The sequence below is a fragment of the Hemiscyllium ocellatum genome, chromosome 4, assembly GCF_020745735.1.
Source record: "Hemiscyllium ocellatum isolate sHemOce1 chromosome 4, sHemOce1.pat.X.cur, whole genome shotgun sequence".
In the NCBI taxonomy this organism is placed as follows: Eukaryota; Metazoa; Chordata; class Chondrichthyes; order Orectolobiformes; family Hemiscylliidae; genus Hemiscyllium; species Hemiscyllium ocellatum.
The window spans coordinates 26,436,060-26,453,049 of record NC_083404.1 but is presented as its reverse complement, the minus strand read 5'-3'; the positions used below and the strand labels follow the sequence as shown (position 1 = coordinate 26,453,049).

General features: G+C 41.7%; 2 protein-coding genes across 2 annotated transcripts in view; one reads left to right on the top strand and one right to left on the bottom strand.

The window, feature by feature from the left end:
- The window catches only part of rad21b (RAD21 cohesin complex component b), a 47,335-nt gene extending 38,340 nt beyond the window's left edge, over positions 1-8,995 (top strand). Inside the window, exon 14 of the mRNA XM_060822827.1 lies at positions 8,043-8,995. Within this exon, the coding sequence (XP_060678810.1) occupies positions 8,043-8,234 (192 nt within the window). The 3' untranslated portion in view covers positions 8,235-8,995. The remainder of the gene's footprint in view (positions 1-8,042) is intronic.
- A 5,281-nt stretch (positions 8,996-14,276) lies between these two features.
- The window catches only part of utp23 (UTP23 small subunit processome component), a 6,124-nt gene continuing 3,410 nt past the window's right edge, over positions 14,277-16,990 (bottom strand). Inside the window, exons 2-3 of the mRNA XM_060822826.1 lie at positions 16,368-16,542; positions 14,277-14,815 (exon numbers count right to left, since the gene is read on the bottom strand). Coding sequence (XP_060678809.1) covers positions 14,447-14,815; positions 16,368-16,542 — 544 coding nt within the window. The 3' untranslated portion in view covers positions 14,277-14,446. The remainder of the gene's footprint in view (positions 14,816-16,367; positions 16,543-16,990) is intronic.

The window sequence follows — 16,990 nt, the reverse complement described above, 5'->3', positions numbered from 1 at the left end:
CAAATAGATCATGTCCACTGCTCTGCCCTCACAATCCCCTTTGTTACTTCTAGCACCTTGCCTGTAGCTATTGAGGATGCAGATATCTCACCAAAGGGCCCAGCAATCTCTTACCTAGTTTCTCATAGAGTTCTAGAGTTTGGAATTAATTATTAAAGAAGCAATAGCAGCATATTTAGAAAACCATAATTGAATCAAGTAGAGTCTGCATGGCTTTGTGAAAGGGGAATCGTATCTGACTAATTTATGAGAGTTTTTCAAGGAAGTCTCAACTGGAATAGAGGGGAACCAATAAATGTATTATATTTGGACTTCCTGAAAGCATTTGACAAACTACTTTATAACAGGTTAAGTCATCAGGTGAGAGCAGATGGTGTCGGGATAATATATTGACATTGATGGAGAATTGGCTAAAGAGCAGGAAACAGCAAGTGAAGATAATTACTACTTTGCCAAGTTGGTAATCTATAACCAGTAGAGCTGCACATGGATCATTGCAGAGCCAGTTTAGGATTTGATTATTAGATTGATTGGAGAGGAATAGCTCAATTGCCCCTTCAAGATTGTTGCTCCACCATTCATTCAGATCTTGGCTGATCTGATTGTAACCTCATCTCCGCTTTCCTTCCTTCCTCCATTGTCAATTCCCCCTTGCAGATAAAAATCTGCCTAACTCACCCTTGAATATATTCAGTGACCACCCCCACCACCATATTGCTGAGTTTAAAAAATTCTAAAGGTTAACAACCTCCTCAGAAAAGAAATTACTTCTCCTCATTGTCGCAAATTAAATCTCTTAATTCATTACAAATTCCCCAAAGAGGAGAAATCTCCTCTCTGCAATTTCACAAGCAAGCTCCCTCAGAATCTTTTTATATTTCAGTAAGATTGTCTGTCATTCTTCTAAACTACAATGAGTAAAAACCTAATCTTCTCAACCATCCTGAGATAACAATCCCTTCAGTGAATGGCTTCCAATGCAATGTATCCTTCCTTAGAATTGGCTGTAGTGGTAATGTCCCTTTTTCTAAGTCAGGAGGCCGATATCCATTCTGTTTGGAGATTTTATTTAACATTAAAAATGATTATCTGCTCTTCAATAAAGAGACACTTTATTGTCTACAGTATTCTTGGTGTTGTCTCACCAACGACTGGTGCAATTGTAGCAGGATTTCCCTACTTTAATGCTCTGCTCCTCCTTTCAGTGAAGGCCAACATATAATTTCCCTTCCAAATTATTTGTACCTGTGTGGTAATTGACTCATGTCCCGGACATCTCTGCACAGCACATTCTACAACATTTCTCCATGTAAATGTTATTCTGAGACCGTTTTTAAAAAAAAAGGTGCAGAAATAGGCTGTTTAGCCCATCAAGTCTGCTCCACTATTGCTCCACCATTATATCATAGCTGACCTACTTAAAACTCACAAAACACCAGGTTATAGTCCAACAAGTTTCATTGGAAGCACTAGCTTTCGGAGCGCTGCTCCTTCATCAGGTGGTTGTGGAGTACGCAATTGCAAGACACAGAATTTATAGTAGAAATTTTACAGTGCTTCAAACGAAACCTGTTGGACTATAACCTGGTGTTGTGTGATTTTTAACTTTGTACACCCCAGTCCAACACTGGCATCTCCAAATCATAGCTGACCTAATAATCCTCAATGCCACTTTGCTATCTTGATTCCACAGCCCTTGATTCCCTTAAAGGTTAAAAGTCTGTCCGTCTCAACTTTGAATGCACTTTATAACCCTGTCTATGTATAGCCCCTTGTGTTAAGCATTCCACAGATTCATTACCCTCTTGGAGAGGAAGTTCCTCTTAACCTCTGTTTAAATGTGCAGTTATTCTGAGATTAGGCCCCGAGGCCCTTGAATCTCCCACAAGAGAAACAACTTTTCTGCATCTACCCTGTCAGTCCAGAATCTTTTAATATGTCACCTTTCAAACATCTAAACCTCAATGAGTGTGGGCCCAACCCACTCACCCTCTCTTTGTAAGACAGCCCCTCCACGTATGAACAGTTTAGTGAACCTTCTCTGGACTGCTTCCAGTGCTAGTATTCCTTAAATAGGCAGTGATCTGACTAATGTCTTGTACCAGTTGATTAAAACCTCCTTATTTTTCTACTCCATTCCCTTTGAAATTCGAGCCAACCTGGTTTGAACTTGTATTTGCCTTCCATGTCACCTTCCTGCCTTGCTCACTTTGTAACCATGATAGTTATCTTTGATCCATTCTGTATACCATATTCTCCGACTTTGATCTAATTTGCTAGTGCATTCTTATGTTTTGTGCATTCTGTTCCTTCCTGTCGCATTCAGATTACCACTATCCTTCACTTCCCTTGATCTTTCTAATTAATGTCTTAAATCTCTTTCACCCTGCCATCACCACCTGCAGCTGTTCAGCTTAAAAGCCTCATGTCTGTACAGACATTGGTTAGGCCATTTTTGGAATTCTGGTCTCCCTCCTATCAGAGGGTTGTTGTGAAACTTGAAAGGGTTCAGAAAAGATTTGCAAGGATGTTGCCAGGGTTGGAGGATTTGAACCGGCTGTTTTCCCTGGAACGTCAAAACCTGAGGGGTAACCTTACTAGAGGTTTACAAAATCATGAGGGGCATGGATAGGGTAAATAGACAAGGTCTTTTCCCTGGTGTGAGGGAGTCCAAATAGAGAGGGCATAGGTTGAGGGCAAGGGGGGAAAAATGTAAAAAAGACCTAAGGGCCAATGTTTTCATGCAGAACATGGTGGGCGTATGGAATGAGCTGCCAGAGGAGGTGGTGGAGGCTGGTACAATTACAACATTTAAAAGGCATCTGGATGGGTATATGAATAGGAAGAGTATATGAATAATAAGGATTTAGTTATGGGCCAAGTACTGGCAATTGGGACGAGATTAGGTGAGGATATCTGGTCAACATGGACGAGTTGGACCGAAGAGTCTGTTTGCGTATTATACATCTCTGTAACTCTATGAAGTCTTAGTTGTTCATTTTGCTAGACAATGGGACACTTCAAGAAAAACTTGTCCAAGTGAAACCAGTTCTTTTTGCCACTCCTGTTCCAGAGCCCCATAGATGGAAACTTCTATGTTTCACATACCAAACTTTAAGTTACACATTCAGCTTTGATCTTATACCAATTTGCTCGATTTGAGTAGTAATCCAGAGATCATTCTCCTCTTCATGATCATGTCTTGACAATTTAAACTACTGCAGTTCAGAAAGAACTCACCAATTGATCACCGATATTGTTGGCCCCCACATGGGCTGTGAAAAACTGCATCCCTCCCATTCTACATTTCTTTCCAGTTATGGAGTCATAGAGATGTACAGCATGGAAACAGACCATTCGGTTCAACCTGTCCATGTCAACCAGATATCCCAACCCAATCTAGTCCCATCTGCCAGCATCCGGCCCATATCCTTCCAAACACTTCCTATTCATATACCCATCCAAATGCCTCCACCACATCCTCTGGCAGCTCATTCCATACACGTACCACCCTCTGTGTGAAAATGTTGCCCCTTAGGTCTCTCTCCTATCTTTCCCCTCTCACCCTTTACCTAAACCCTCTAGTTCTGGATTCCCCGACCCCAGGGAAAAGACTTTGTCTATTTATCCTATCCATGCCCCTCATAATTTTGTAAACCTCTATAAGGTCACCCCTCAATTTCCAACCCTCCAGGGAAAACAGTCTCAGCCTCTCCCTGTAGCTCGGATCCTCTAACCCTGGCAACATCCTTGTAGATCTTTTCTGAACCCTTTCAAGTTTCACAACATCTTTCTGATAGGAAGGAGACCAGAATTGCATGCAATATTCCACCCAATGTCCTGTGCTGCCACAACATGACCTCCCAACTCCTGTATTCAATACTCTGACCAATAAAGGAAAGCATACCAAATGCCGCCTTCACTATCCTATCTACCTGTGACTCCACTTTCAAGGAGCTATGAACTTGCACTCCAAGGTCTCTTTGCTCAGCAACACTCCCTAGGACCTTACCATTAAGTGTATAAGTCCTGCTAAGATTTGCTTTCCCAAAATGCAGCACCTCGCATTTATCTGAATTAAACTCCATCTGCCACTTCTCAGCTCGTTGGCCTATCTGGTCCAGATCCTGTTGTAATCTCAGGATTTATCTTTGTGTCTGGCACCAGGCAACATAGTCTTAGTGTGACTTGTGTCCTCAGCTACAGAGACAACTATCCCCTAATTATACTGTTCCCTATTGCAAATACTGATGGCAGAATTCCTTTTACTGTTTAATGCCAAATTAAATGGTTTCCTGTTCGACTATTCTCTAGTCAATTTACTCATCTTCCCTGCAGACCCTTAGTTTGTCTATAGGGAATGCAACAGTTTCAAACTTTTTGGAAATCGCAAAGGCTTCAGCTCCTCCAGTGTTACTTTCTAGATCCCTATGCTCCCTTATTAGTAGTTGCCACCACTTGTTCCTAACCACAGACAAATCTAAAGTTCCTGATCAATGGTGTGTGGCTGACTTCTGCAACAAATGTGCAGGTAACTTTCTACCTCTTTCAGCATTGTCAGTGTTTGAAGCTCATCAACTTGGAGCCAAAATTCCTCAACCTGCAGCCACTGACTGAATGTGTGGTTTTGTGAATCCTGTTGCTGTTCACCAGCTCCCACATGTTGCAGCTGCAGCACATCTCTGTTGCATTTTGTTTTACTAATTAGGATTTCAAGTCTTGAAAACCACTCACTTGTTCTATGTGCTTATATTACATAGTTTTACTGATGCTTAATAATTTCAGCACAGTACTACATTTCTGCTCCTGTTTTGAACTATTGTCAGTTTAAAGAAAGAAAAGTGTAAAACACATCAACCAATCACTGGCCTGTTTGCTGAATTATTGCCTAATCTGTCTAGTGGACCTGTGGTCTCATGTTGCTCTCACACTCTCAAATCACTCCTTGTCTTGTAAAAGACCAGAACAGAATGTCTTCCCTCACTGCATGGGGTTTCCACACTTAACCAAATTCCCAGGTTCAGTACTCTGTCAAAGCTACACTTTGTTGACCTAGTATCCTTTTATTTGCAAAAGTTACCTTTAACTGTAACATTAAACTAAAACAGGAGGCTTGTTAAATGCTAACTACAAAATTTGACTTGGTTTTAGAAAGCGATCAACCTTTAAAGGATCTGGAATTCCCAATCAGCAAGTCCCTGACTTAGGTACTGTTTTAGAGAGAGAGAGTTCCAAGAGGAGTCTGGAGTCCTGGGTTCAGCAGCACAAATTGATCTTTATTCAGAGATCCTAACCAATATAGCTGTGGAAGAGGTCTTTAGAGGCAGTCTCCAAGGCACTCTTAACAGTCACAGTCAAATACAGTACATATTCTCATGTTGCAATAGCCACATGCCACATTGATCTCATCAGTTTAATAGATTAACAACACTAAAAATTACCATTTCCTTTCAACAAACAACATTGACCTGTACCTTCACTCCTATCTCGTCGCACTGTTAAACTTGTGTCAAAAAGTATGGTGCTGGAAAAGCAGAGCCGGGTCAGGCAGCATTCAAGGAGCAATGGAGTTGACATTTCCAGTATAAGCTGGTCATCAGGAATGTGAGGGGGAATGTCCTTGTTATGATTGGAGGGGTGGGGTTCAAGGGCAGAGGTGTGGGAAGTGGAAGAGATGTGCTGAAGGGTATTGTTGACCACATGCGAGGGAAAACTGCGGTCCTTGTAGCAGGAGGCCAACTGGGATGTTCTGGAGTGGAAATGGTACTCCTGGGAGCAGGTGCAGAGGAATTGGGAGTAAAGGATAGCATTTTTGGTCGTGGCTGGATGGGAGGAGGTGTACTCCAGGTAGCTGTGGGAGCCTATATATTTGAAGTAGATGTCCATGTTGAGTCAGTCACTAAATGGAGAGGTCCAGGGAGGAGAGGGAGGTGTCCAAAAGGGTTCAAGTGAACTTGAGGTCAGGGTGGGAGGTGTTCACGAAGTTGATGAATGGTTCAACTTCCTTGTGGGAGCACGAGGTGGTGCAGATACAGACATTGATATAGCAGAGCAAAAGGTGGGGAATGGTGCAGGTGTGGTTGCGGATGATAGATGATAGACTTTTCCATGTACTCGACGAAGAGGCAGGCATAGCTGGGTCCCATGCAGGTGCCAATGGTTACCCCCTTTACCTCTTGTGGTGGCAAAGGAAGATGCCGGGAATGGAGGTTGGGGAGGTGTGGACCAAATGAAGAAGTTGCGGAGGGAATGGTCTCTGCAGGATGCTGAAAGGGGTGGGGAGGGAAATTTGAATAGTTTTACCAATTTTTTGATCTCCCCTTGCCCCACCTTATCCCAGATCCAACCCTCCAACTTGGCACTGCCCTACTTGTCCATCCTCCTTTCCACCCCTCTGCTCCACCCTCCACTCTGACCTATCACTATCACCCCCCACCTTCATCTACCTATCACATTCCCAGCTACCACCACCACCACATTCCCCCCCCCCATCCCACCCCACCATTTATCTCTCAGCCCCCGCACTCCCCACACATTCCTGATGAAGGGTTTATGCTCAAAACATCGACTCTGCTGCTCCGCTGATGCTGCCTGACCAGCTGTGTTTTTCCAGCAGCACACTTTTTGACTCTGATCTCCAGCATCTGCAGTCCTTACGTTCCCCCTATTAGAATTTGTGTAATGTTGTGACTGCTCGAAGTAATCATCTAATACCATTGCACCAGTGGTCACTTTGATCTCATCATAGTTGTTTGTTGCTTGGTCTTTCGAGTTTCTGATACTTCCTGTGTGTGTAAATGTGACTAACTGCAGATAACCTTTGTTCCCAACTGCTGACCATTCTTTCTGTACTGACGTTCGGCCAAATTGCACAAGTTTGCACTACGTATCTGGAAACATCGTGTTTCTTGCAGAAGTAACTCTCCTAAGCCTGTTTCTTACCAATATGTTTATTTCACTGTGCCACACTAAGCTTTAATCCTGCTTCCCCATGGTTTTTGTCTCCAGGTATGGTGTTGTGCTTCCACGGCATTGAGCTAGCTTATGTGCTCTCTCAAGTATGGGTATAGGCAAAAGGTGGTGGGCAGAAGGTGTGAGTTTACTGGGAAGTCTACCCTGCATGCAGGGAGAATGTCTGGTACTCTATACTTGGCAAGTATGCTAATGCTTGATAATATTTATAACTTATCCCAGTGCTCTTACCTATAGATAAGGAGATAAGAAAAGTATCGATATTACGGTCTGGTATCTTTTTCACATCTAAAGTTGAAGTTTACATATTGATTGACGGCAGTGTCTGAATTATATAAACGTCTGACTGAAAAAGTCCTGAGTCTTTGTATGAGCTGCCCCCATGATGTCACTGAGAAAATCACAGACAAATATAGTATCTGAGTTAGGATTTTCAATTAGTTTTTAAGCTGACTAGGGATCGAGCAACATTAATAACAACAGAGGAGCCTCAATTATTCGGCATTCAATTATCCTAATTTTGGACCATCTGGACAGCATTGCAAGGTCCCAATGCTTGACTAAACTGTGTTATCCGAACAATCGATTTTCCAAACAAAATACTCCCTGCGTGTGACGTTTGGATAATCGAGGTTCCTCTGTATACTGTAAACCTAGAAATCTGCCTCCCCAAACAACAGTATATTTTATTAAGTCTTGAGGTTTTGGAGCAACTGTCTGATAAATCTGTAATTGTAGCTTTTGTTTTCTGAGTTTGCATGCTAAGTTGGTAAGTTTCATGTCAATTCTGGAGGAAGCCAGGTGGCTATGTGGATAATGTGTCTAAAATTTTCTACAAAATTGAACATGGAACAAAAATTGAAATATTCCATAATTAAACAAACCTCTGCCCTTTCTACTTTATCTTTAAAACCTATCATGACCAAGCTTTTCATAACTTCTGTTTCCCCACCTTTGTGTTTTTCTCTTGTATTACAAATGCTCCTTTCATGCAGCTTTGTACCTTCAATGCACAAACAATCTGTTTAAGTTTAGGGTATGCTTTCATTGTATTAACTTTTTTTTTTCAGAGAGCTCTGGCTAAAACGGGAGCCGAATCTATTAGCCTGTCAGATTTATGTCGAAAAAACAACCGGAAACAAGCAGCTGCAAAATTCTACAGTTTTTTGGTACTTAAAAAGCAACAGGCAATTGAGCTTACGCAGACTGAGCCTTACAGCGACATTATTGCAACTCCAGGACCAAGATTCAACATTGTCTGATCTGATTAATCTTGAATGACTAGTGTGTATTCACTAGATATGTATTGCCCCATAAGGGGATCTAAGACCATACAATACTTTAAATTGGTTTTAATGTATATTGAGTTAAAAGATTATTTTGGACAGAAAGACTCTTAAATTTTTTGGAATTAGGTGTGCTATTCCAGTGTTTATGGTAAATACAAGTAACTCACACTCCTTGACAGGTTTTATACTGAATCATGATTGGAGAAATGCATAATGTTTCAGGTATATTATGAATACATTTCTGTGCAGACATAATTATGGCTTTGTTGATTGCATTGTTCATAAATGATACCTGTGTCATGCCACTGCTGCTGGTAAACTCTCAAAATGTCGGTTGATGAAATTTATATGTCTACAACACAGTAGTAGAGAAGTTGATATTCAACACTTGCACTTAATTTAACTTTTAGATTTGTGTGCTGGTTCCTCTACGTTGACATACTTTCATAACACAGTCTACCAGTACGCCCATTGTCCACTGGAATTACAAACTATCTGTTAAAATGCAACCAAGGATATATGAAATATTAATTTTAAATACATACTCATAATTTTAGGATGCTTTAACAGTCTGGAGTGTTACAATGCTGTTTTAAACATAATGTGCCTGTAAGCTTATATTCTCTTTTTGTATAAAATGTGTAGATAATTTTTAATGAATGTTTAATTATGGAAAAGGTGAAAGCTTTCATTTTAAGCAGCATTTTGCTTATGCTACTGAGTCTCTAGTTTGTTGCTTAATTAGGTCATTAAATGTTCTTGAACAGTGATGCTGTTATACATAACTTTTCTAATAAAATACTTGTTACAATATGAATGGTTTTTGTTTCTTGAAACAAGTTTTAGTCAACTGACTTGTGTTCATATCATGAAAATGCTATCATCATATCTGAGCTCTTTGCACGTTAATCATTCTTAATGAGACATGACCATTTTTTAGACTAACTTATGGGGAAATGGAGTTTCCATTAATAATTTGAGCAGTTTTGAGTCTGACAGTGGGAACTTGGAAAGAGATAAAGAAATGATTTCAAGTATATGTACCTAAAACAAACACGACAAGCATGTTTTAGATGAGATATTCTCAGTTACTGCTGACATTTCCAGTAATTTTATGTAACATAGTGTTCAGAATTTAAAGGAAAAACATTAAAAGCAATTTGTTTTATGTGGAATTCTATATTTTGATCTTAACATCTATTTAAGAACAATGTTTCACATAGTCACCGTAATCAATGACTTGTCTTCAAGTAGGCTGCTAACATTCAATCAAAATATTAGAGAATTGGATTGTTGTCTAAAAAGGAAGACTGCGTATTATTCCTTTTCAATTAACTGTGTAATTCCCCTTTGAATGCCTTGATTAATCTTGCCTCCACCAAGCTATCTTGCATTGTCTATTACACCAAAGCCACTCATTACCAGCATTCTTAAGTTGTGCAGAGGAGGTTCCACACGCACACCAAAATGCTTCCCAAAGCTGCTACTCTGCTCAGAGGTCCATGTGGCAGAAACAAATTAGATGGAACATCGCTTGCTATGTGAGAAAGTTTTACCTCTGTTCACTTTCTTTTGTTTAATTGTTTTAAATCTAGATCTAGATTCTCTGGTTCTTTGTTTGGTTTCTCTATATATTAATGATTTGGATGAGGGAACAAATGTAACTTCTCAAAGTTTGCAAATGATATCAAATTGGGTGGGAGGGTGAACTCTGACAAGGCTACAGATCTGGACAGATTGGGTGAGAGGGCAAATCCATGGCAGATGCAGTTCAATTTGGATAAATGTGAAGTTATTCATTTAGGAAACAAAATCAAGGTGGCAGATTACAACTTGAATGGCTGTACATGAGGAGAGGGGTGTGTATAGCGGAACCTAGGTGTCTTTGCACTAGTTTGTGAAGGTTGGCTTGCAGATGCAGCAAGTGATAAAGAAGACAGATGGTATGTTGGCCTTCATCATGTGAAATTTCAAGTACAGGAGCAGGGATGTGTTGCAGGTGAGACCACACCTGGAATATTGCGTGCAGTTTTAGTTTCCTTTTCTGAGGAAGGATGCTCTTGCTGCTGAGGGAGTGCAATGAAGGCTGATTCCAGGAATAGTGGGACTTATGTACGAGGGGAGGCTGACTAGATTGGGATTGTTTTCGCTGGATTTGAGACGAATTAGAGGGGGAATCTGAGACTTAAAATTCTAGCAGGATCAGACAGACGAGGTGCAGGAAGGATCCTAATGGTGGGTGCATCCAGAACCAGGAGTCACAGTCTGAGGATTCGGGGTGGACTATTTAAGACAGATGAGGAGACAGTTCTTCATGCAAAAAATGGTGAGCCTGTAGTTTTCATTACCACAGGAAGTAGTTGATGCCAAAATATTGAATGTATTCTAGACGTGACTAGATTTAGCAACCAAATGAATATCCTCAGAGATCATTAAAATTGTGGAAGGTTTTAATACATTACTACAGAGATGTTTTCTCTTGTGGGGTAGATACCTCAAGACCATCTATTTAAAATAGCTAAAAATTCAATATGGAACTTAGAAACATTCCCATCAAATGAGTGGTACTAGAACTCGCTACTACAGGAACTAATTGAATTAGTTTAGATGCATTTGAGGGGAAACTGGGCAAACACTTGAGAAAGAATCGAGTAGAGGGTTTTGATGGGGTAGATTTAGATGAAAATGATAGGCACTTGAGAGTACCAAAAACACTGGCATAAGTTGGTTAGGCTGAATGCTTATTTCTGTGTTGTATATTTTATGCAATTCTATGTGAATACAGCTAGATATTTTCATATCAATTTTTAGCTCATTTGGTATGCCAATAACCTCTCTAACTTTTTCTGGTCCCTCATTGATTCAATTCCTCCAAGCAAATCTACATCCAGAACTATTCTATGCTTATGCAAGATTTTTGCTTTTCCTTTTATAACAGCTGCCAGTCCTTTCTTATATTGTCTTATTTTCTTTTAAACTTTCTCTGTGAACTTGCTATGTTCAGCTTGGCTGTCACTTGTATCAACATACTGACGTTTGACACATGCATGTATTTCCAACTTCATTTTTACCACCATCTCTTTTGTCAACTAATCAGTCTGGCTTTAGTTATACAATCTCTCTCTTGTGAGAATGTAACTTGAATGAACCATGGTAACAGTACCATCTTCTCTTTAAAGGAAATCAATTGTTCTGGTTGTTTTGCATGCAAGTTTTGATTTCAATTTACATGGGTAGATCTGTTAACACCCATTGAAATTGGTCCTATTCTAATGAAATAGTTTTACTTCAGAATACACGAGATCCTTTCTTATAGCTTGCTTAAACCAATAATGCACTTCAAGAACTCTTGCCTTCCTTTATAGGTACCCTAAAGGATATGGGGATTCTCAACTTCTCATGCATCTACATACAGCTCGACAACACTCTCCAGGGAACTACAGAACAGAGGAAAATCACCTATACAGTGTATTCAAAAAGAACAGGTACTCAATGAACACAATCCACTAATTTCTGAGCAACAAACTCAAACAAGCAGACAAAACTCTTCCAGAAACCCTAGCCACTCTCCCCTATGTCAAAAATATCTCAGAAATGACTGCCAGACTACTCAGACCCCTTGGTATCATGGTAGCCTACAAACCACATACATTAAAACACCTAATGAACTCGAAAGCCTATAATGACAACAAGCAAAACTAATGTCATTTACAAAATAGTTTGCAAGAACTGTAACAAACACTACATTGGACAAACAGGCAGAAAACTAGCCACCAGGATATATGAACATAAAATGACGTGACCCACTCTCACTAGTATCCTTACATACGGATGAGGAAGGACACCACTTCGACTGGGAGAACACATCCATCCTAGGACAAGCCAAACAAAGATACACACGATAAATCCTAGAAGCATAGCATTCCAACTGGAACTCTATCAAAACCCCGTTGATTCAGACCTGATTTACCACCCCTGAGAAAAAGAATAGGAAATGACATCACCAACCCTAGGAAACTCAAACATATAAATAGAAAGCAGGCTACCCCACCAGTGCTTCATTTGGAGACTTACTGAAGATGGTACCTAGTATGGTGACAAAACATCTGAAAATAAACCTTTCAGCTCAGCGAGCAAACCTACATCCAGACTGCTCTCCAGTTTCCCTGCAAATTTAATCCTCTATTTCCCCTCCTCTCCTTCTTTATCTGTCCTGAACATCTTGTACCTAGGAATGTTTAGTTTCCAGTTCTTTCTTGAGCCAAGCTTTCATTTCCCGACAATTATGTATTGCCATGTGATTATGTGTGACTGTAACTCATTGACTGTAAACCTAATTTAGATCTCTTACATTAACTCCAAATCTGACCTTACCGAATTGGTAAATATTTGCTTACTCTCACGCGAACTCCCTCTGCCAATCGTTTTGTACAGCCTGGATCTCTTTTTCTCATGCTATAGTGTGGAGCTCACCAGTGTGTAAATTAATTAAAATTCTGTCCAATAGCACCAAACATTTGTTCTGCTCTGCTGGGGCCTTTGAGAAATACAGTATGCAGAAGGAAGTCAGCTTCAAGTACTGCCAAAAATATCTGATACAAGTAGAACCAGCTTGGAATAAACAGGATCCATGAAACTTCATTGGCAACTGACATGTCAACAGTCAAGAAATAATTGTTCCACTGAAACATCTTCATTCTCTGGAATAAGAGAGATATCTGGTGGACCACATCAAAAATCATAAACAAAATCCTATCACCTTTAAGCTCAAGCTCATTAATGATCAAATAAATTGTTAAATTTCATGATTTACATTCCAGATACATTATTAAATTTTTTTTAGATTAGGTTAGATTACTTACAGTATGGAAACAGGCCTTTCAGCCCAACAAGTCCACACCGACCCACCGAAGCATATACCACCCAGACCCATACTCCTACATTTACCCCTTCACCTAACACTACGGGCAATTTAGCATGGCCAATTCACCTAACCTGCACATTTTTGGATTGTGGGAGGAAACCCACGCAGACACGGGGAGAATGTGCAAACTCCACACAGAGAGTCGCCTGAGGTGGGAATTGAACCCGGGTCTCTGGTGCTGTGAGGCAGCAGTGCTAACCACCGTGCCACCCACAACATTAACATGGTTTATGAGTGGCATAGCAGCGTGGAGTTCAACTATTTCTATTCTAGATCCCAGGAAAACAACCTATCAGCTCAGGATGGTCTGTCAATATCGAGGAAGCAGCTTGGAAACATTTCCTATTCAAGACTTTGTTACTCTAGAGAAAAATGAAAGTTCCAAGGGATGGTTAATTTTCAAGGAATACCTGATATAACATATTTCACACTCAAAAGAGGTTAGTCTCACACTCAAGAATGTTGACGAATTACCACTTAAATGAGATGTAGACTATTTGGTATAGGACACATTTCAAGCATTATTGTCATCCAATCTACTCAGATACTCATTAACAGTAGATTGATTTATCTATCTATACTTTGCACTGGAGTCTCTTTAAATCTCTTTCTATTATTTTTCTGTCTTCAATAATTCCAAAAGTGCTTTGAGTATAAGAAATCACTTTACATTATCTGTTGTACCATTGTTGAGAGTATTTTGGCTAATACTTTGGAGTTTGGATAATTGAGAAGTGAACATATTGAAAGTTCACTTCTGAACAGGCTGGGCAGAGAAGACATGAAGAGGTTTATTCTTTTGGTTGGGAAACCTAAAATATAGGAGCACAAACAAGAGGTCAATTGTTTACACAGAAGCAAAGCCTTGTGAATATTTTCTATCTACCTAGGTTGTTTATGCTCTGTCATTGAATATATTGAAGACTGAGATGGGATGGTCTCTTTGGGAATCAAGAGATAGGGGGAGAATGTGGGAAAGTGACTTTGGGGCCAAGCATCAGACACAATTGAACTGAATGTTGGAGCAGGCTCAGGTGCCATCAACTGCTGTTCTAATTTCTTATGGTATTGTTATAAACACACCAACAACATTCAGGAACAAAATATTTTATATAATTATGAAATCATGAATATTCAAACAAATAACTTTTTCTGAAAAACATCTGTAACAATTAGTACACTTGACTGGATACAACCTAAGTGTTCTGTGAAAAATAACTTTGCACTTTGGTCCATGTTCTTACTGACTCTGTTTACACCTTTACACAGTAGCTTCAGCTTTGACACACGATGCATCTCTTCTCCTTTTCTTTCTTGATCTTCGTATTTTTTCTTTATTTGGTTGCGGTGGTGCTGGTTTGACTTTCTTTTTCAAACAACTAAGAGGATTAGGTCCCCCTTTTCTTTTGCGTTTTTTATGCCTGGGTTCAGATTCCTTCACAAGGCCATGCTCTTCTTTCAAATGCTGTATAGTTTGTCGCTGATGTACGGGGACAAGTTGATCATCGTGCAAAGAACATAGTTGTGCAATTGATTTGAGAGAAGGTTTCTCCAGGACCATCGTATTCTGTATAATGTACATCAGAGGGACTCCTGACAACTTCTTAATTTTCATGGTTAGCTCTTGATCCTGTTAAAATAATTGGGACACATTTAATGTACATATAATTTCCACTGGGAGAAACTGAGGACTGGAGATCAGAATTGAGTGTGTGGTGCTGGAAAAGCACAGCAGGTCAGGCAGCATGTGAGGAGCAGGAGAATGAGGTCTGTGGGCCAGGGAGGCTGAGAGATAACTGGGAGGGTGCAGGGGGGAGGCTACTATGAATGTGATAGGTAGAACAAAGTGGGGGAGAAGGTGATAGGTCGGAGTGGAGGGTGGAACGGTGAGATGGGAAAGGTGATGGGCAGGTCAGGAGCGTGGTGCTGAGTTGGAGGCTTGGGACAAGGATTATTTGGGGAGGGGGGGGGGGGGCGTTGAGAGTAAACTACTGAACTCCACATTAATCCCATGTGGTTACAGCGTCCCAAGGCAGAATATGAGGCATTCTTCCTCCAGGCGTTGGATGGAAGAGGTCCAGGACCTGCATGTCCTTGGTGGAGTGGGAAGGGGAGTTGAAGTGTTCAGCCACAAGGAAGGGGGTTGGTTGATGTGGGTGTCCCAGAGACTTTCTCTGAAACAATTAGCAAGTTGGCGTCCTGTCTCTCCGAGGTAGAGGAGACGACATCAGGTGCAACAATACGGTGGATGACATTGGTGGAGGTACAGATAAATTTTTGTTGGATGTGGAAGGATAGTTTACGGCCTTGGAAGGAGGTGAGGGGGAGGTGTGGGCATAGGTTTTGCACTTCCTTCTGGTGGGGGACGTGGATCTGACAAGGTTGTTGTGGACGGAATGGTCTCTCTGGAATGCTCATAGGAGTAAGGAAATGTATCTCTGGTGGTGGGGTCATTTGTAGGTGGTGGAAGTGGTGGAGGATAATGTGATGCATACAAAGGTTGATGGGGTGGAAGGTGAGGACTGGGAAGTTCTGTCCTTGTTGTTTTAGGAAGCGTGAGGTTCAAGGGCAGAAGTACAGCAAGTGGAGGAGATGCCACTGGAAGGCATCATTGCCCACGTGGGAAGGAAAATTGCGATCTTGGATAAAGGAGACCATCTGGGATTTTCTAAGGCAGAATTGATCATCCTGGGAACAAATGCAGCAGAGGTGGAGGAATTAGAAATAAGGAATGGCATTTTTACGTAGGGTGGGAGGAGGAGGAGTGTAGGTAGCTGTGGAAGTTATTGGGCTTGTAGTAGATGTCCATGGTTAGTCAGTCGTCAGAGACGGAGAGGTCCAGAAAGAGGAGAGAGGTATCTGAGATGATCCAGGTGAATTTGAGGTCGGGGTGAAAGGCATTAGTGAAGTTGATAAACTGTTCAACTTCACGAGGTGGTGCCGATAGTCATCGATATAGCGGAAGAATGGGGGTGGGGGGGGGTGTAACTGCGGAAGGTATAATTAACGCAACAAAAGATTGAAACGGTACAGTACGGTATGGTGCGGTGGGATAGAGACCCTAATTCTCACCTGGCGTTCCTGGTGAAGGGCTCCTGCCCGAAACATCGATTTTCCTGCTCCGCTTTTCCAGCACCACTCTAATCCTGAACCCATCTAAACCCCGAGATCCGTGAGCTTACCTGCGTGGCTACGAAATAGTGATGAAGATTACCATCTCCGACCATGGACAGGAGGCAGGCGGAGGCACTCACCGCACTCTTCCCGTGGGGGCAACTTCTCACCTGGAATCGTTGGGCGATCAGTTTGGCCCCGTACAGTTCCTTCCCCAGAGACTGCAGCTCCTTCAGGATGCAGCTTGGGTGGGGGGGGAACAAAAGAAAAATGATTTTTATTTCTGTAAACTGCAAGTTCGGACGTTCACAACCTGTGGGGAGGGGGGGGGGGCAAGAGAAGGCGAGAGAGAGGGGGAGAGAGAGAGAGGAGCGAGGGGGGGGAGAGAGAGAGAGGACTGGAGGGGGAGAGAGAAGACGGGAGGGAGGGAGAGAGAAGACGGGAGGGAGGGAGAGAGAAGACGGGAGGGAGGGAGAGAGAAGACGGGAGGGAGGGAGAGAGAAGACGGGAGGGAGGGAGAGAGAAGACGGGAGGGAGGGAGAGAGAAGACGGGAGGGAGGGAGAGAGAAGACGGGAGGGAGGGAGAGAGAAGACGGGAGGGAGGGAGAGAGAAGACGGGAGGGAGGGAGAGAGAAGGCGGGAGGGAGGGAGAGAGACGGCGGGAGGGAGGGAGAGAGAAGGCGGGAGGGGG